At 47.1% G+C, this 2,278-nt stretch overlaps 1 protein-coding gene across 1 annotated transcript in view; it reads left to right on the top strand. All coding sequences in view use genetic code 11, as the record gives it.

The window, feature by feature from the left end:
* Positions 1-1,453, top strand: part of EGR_04913 (hypothetical protein) — a gene marked incomplete at both ends in the record, with an annotated part of 12,737 nt that extends 11,284 nt beyond the window's left edge. The window contains 2 exons of the mRNA XM_024494162.1: positions 26-144; positions 1,311-1,453. Coding sequence (XP_024351399.1) covers positions 26-144; positions 1,311-1,453 — 262 coding nt within the window. The remainder of the gene's footprint in view (positions 1-25; positions 145-1,310) is intronic.
* Positions 1,454-2,278: the final 825 nt, after the last annotated feature.

Here is a 2,278-nt window from a genome sequence, read left to right as displayed (position 1 = left end):
CCTTCCTGACGGTTACAGTTTTGAGGAAGGTGCTCAGTGAGTCCGTCACTTGTCCGACTCCCAACCCTCCCCCACAAACCGTCCAGTGGAAGTCGCTTCCCGTCGTTTGCATGTTCAAAGCCTTCAAGTCAGTTAAGTCCTCCAGTAAAAGGAACTGAATAAGTACGTCCAATTCTACGTCTTTAGGCATTTGTTTGCGGTTTATGCATTCACAAGTGGATCTTAATTCAAAATTCAAAGAAGTTGTTCAAATGCATGGGCAATCGATTATTTGCATCGCTCTTCTAATCCCTACAACATCTCCAACAGTGGTAATTCATAAAGCTTTTTGTTGAATTTTAGGGAAATGAAAAGTGGTTCATCCCTAGGGCCCTACTTCCCAAAAACGATGTTCCCTCCCACTTTTCTGATTAAACTGTAATTTAACCACAGTTAAGTAGAGTTGTAACACAAACAAAGTGGCATTGACTTTTGTGTACCTCCGGTGGGGTTTGGGTTTAAATGGGATGCGGTGGCAGAAGAATGTCAAAACAAGAGCAATTTGTACAAATAAACATTGTTGCTGTACTTGAGCACGATTTGAGACGTCATTAGCGTAGCTCTGCGAGACTAACTTGAAGACGAAGGAAGAACACGTACTGTGGATGTGGTAGGGCTTAAGGCGACTGGCGTGGGTCGATGGTAGAATGGCGGAGACCCCAAAATGACCCCTTCTATCAAAACCGTGAGGTAAACAAGCAACCGACGTGTTACACAGCCCCTCACCTTCCCTGACTGTGTTGTCCTCGCGGCTCCGCCTCCTCTACCTGCCTTGTCAGCCATCACTGAGGCACCGATGCTGTGGGGAAAACACTCACGCGCCAACCGTATGAATTAACGAGTTTCCATGCACACGAGGTGACACTTGACCTCAACTTCAGTGATTACTCTCGTCAACTCTACTTGGACAGGAATTTCGACCTGTGTGGAAAGTGTACTGGGGAGAGGAGGAAGTGTGCCTGCCAGCATGCGGGGTCCCTATCTCTAGTCGTTGAAGCAGTAGAATGCAGCGAGAGTGTAATAACAAAGGAGTTGATCTAGCATGGTTTCATGGGGAAAGGTTTCGCGTTCATTCCTCCTAGTCACTCTGTTCTCGCTCAAGTGCTGCCCAGCTACGTATGTCTGGGTTCCATGTGGCTAGTAGGTAGAGTAGCAAGAGAATGCGGTGAAGATTGTTGGAGTTGCTAAGGTGGAAGAAACGAGTGAACCTCCACTATTCTTATCCCTTGGCCTCAGCTCCCCCTATCATCATCATCTCTCCACCCTCTTAGGCTTCACACTTGCACAAGACGACTCTACCCTGCATCAGCTCCTCCTCTCCTCGTCTACTTCCATCCTCACCTTCACAATTTCTAATTCCACCTTCCCCTCCTCCTCCTCCTTCTCTCAGCAATCCTTCAATACCTCCACCTGAGTTGATCAGCATGATATTATTTGATCATTCAAATTCCGTTATGGCCATCGCATTCTCTCCACTACTGCACTTCCATCCACATGGATCTGCCAATTCGGCACAACCATGCATCTGCCCCACACTCATCGTTTCACAGATTTCACCAGTCGAAGAGCTGATCATCACATCAGAGTAGTGGGCATTCAAGGACCAGTGCTGTGGCATTGCCTCGTACTCCCATTAGATCAATCCCCAATGGTTTTACGCAACTGCCGATTGAAACAAAAGATCACTTTATCAACAACCAGTCGAACAATCAAAGAGGAGTCCACAAGTAAGCAAGCAAAATGTCGAGGAGGGAATCAATTAGTAAGTCAATTAAGTAGTCATTTAGACAAGTAGGGAAATCATGAGGCGGTAAATCAGCTCGTCAAGCAATTGTGGTGCAAAGCATGATTGAGTCGTGACGAGAGTGTAGAAGAGTGTACTAACAGTTGAATGGCAAAGGAAAGAAGGAGAGCACAAATGTGGCAGCGTTTTGCTCCACTGGCAGTGGTTTCCACAACACGACGTTGATGTCACTGATGCACTTCAACGCTGTCACCTCTTCCAACACACGTGAATTGGAGTAGAGCGAAGAACATCACCTACCACGAAACGAGTGGGATGTTTGTCTCCTCATACGCCTGTCCTTTCTCCTCCCAACCCCACAACACTGCCACTTCGACATAACGAACTCAACAGCGTCTTCACATCCTCTAAATGCGTCGTCAAGGCTGGTGAATGCAAAGCATCTGTGGAGTGGAGTGGAGATGGCGGTTCATTGCTGGCTCACTGTGTTTACCC

Source organism: Echinococcus granulosus (assembly GCF_000524195.1).
Source record: "Echinococcus granulosus chromosome Unknown EG_S00033, whole genome shotgun sequence".
NCBI lineage: Eukaryota > Metazoa > Platyhelminthes > Cestoda > Cyclophyllidea > Taeniidae > Echinococcus > Echinococcus granulosus.
This window is presented reverse-complemented; position numbering and strand designations above follow the sequence as displayed.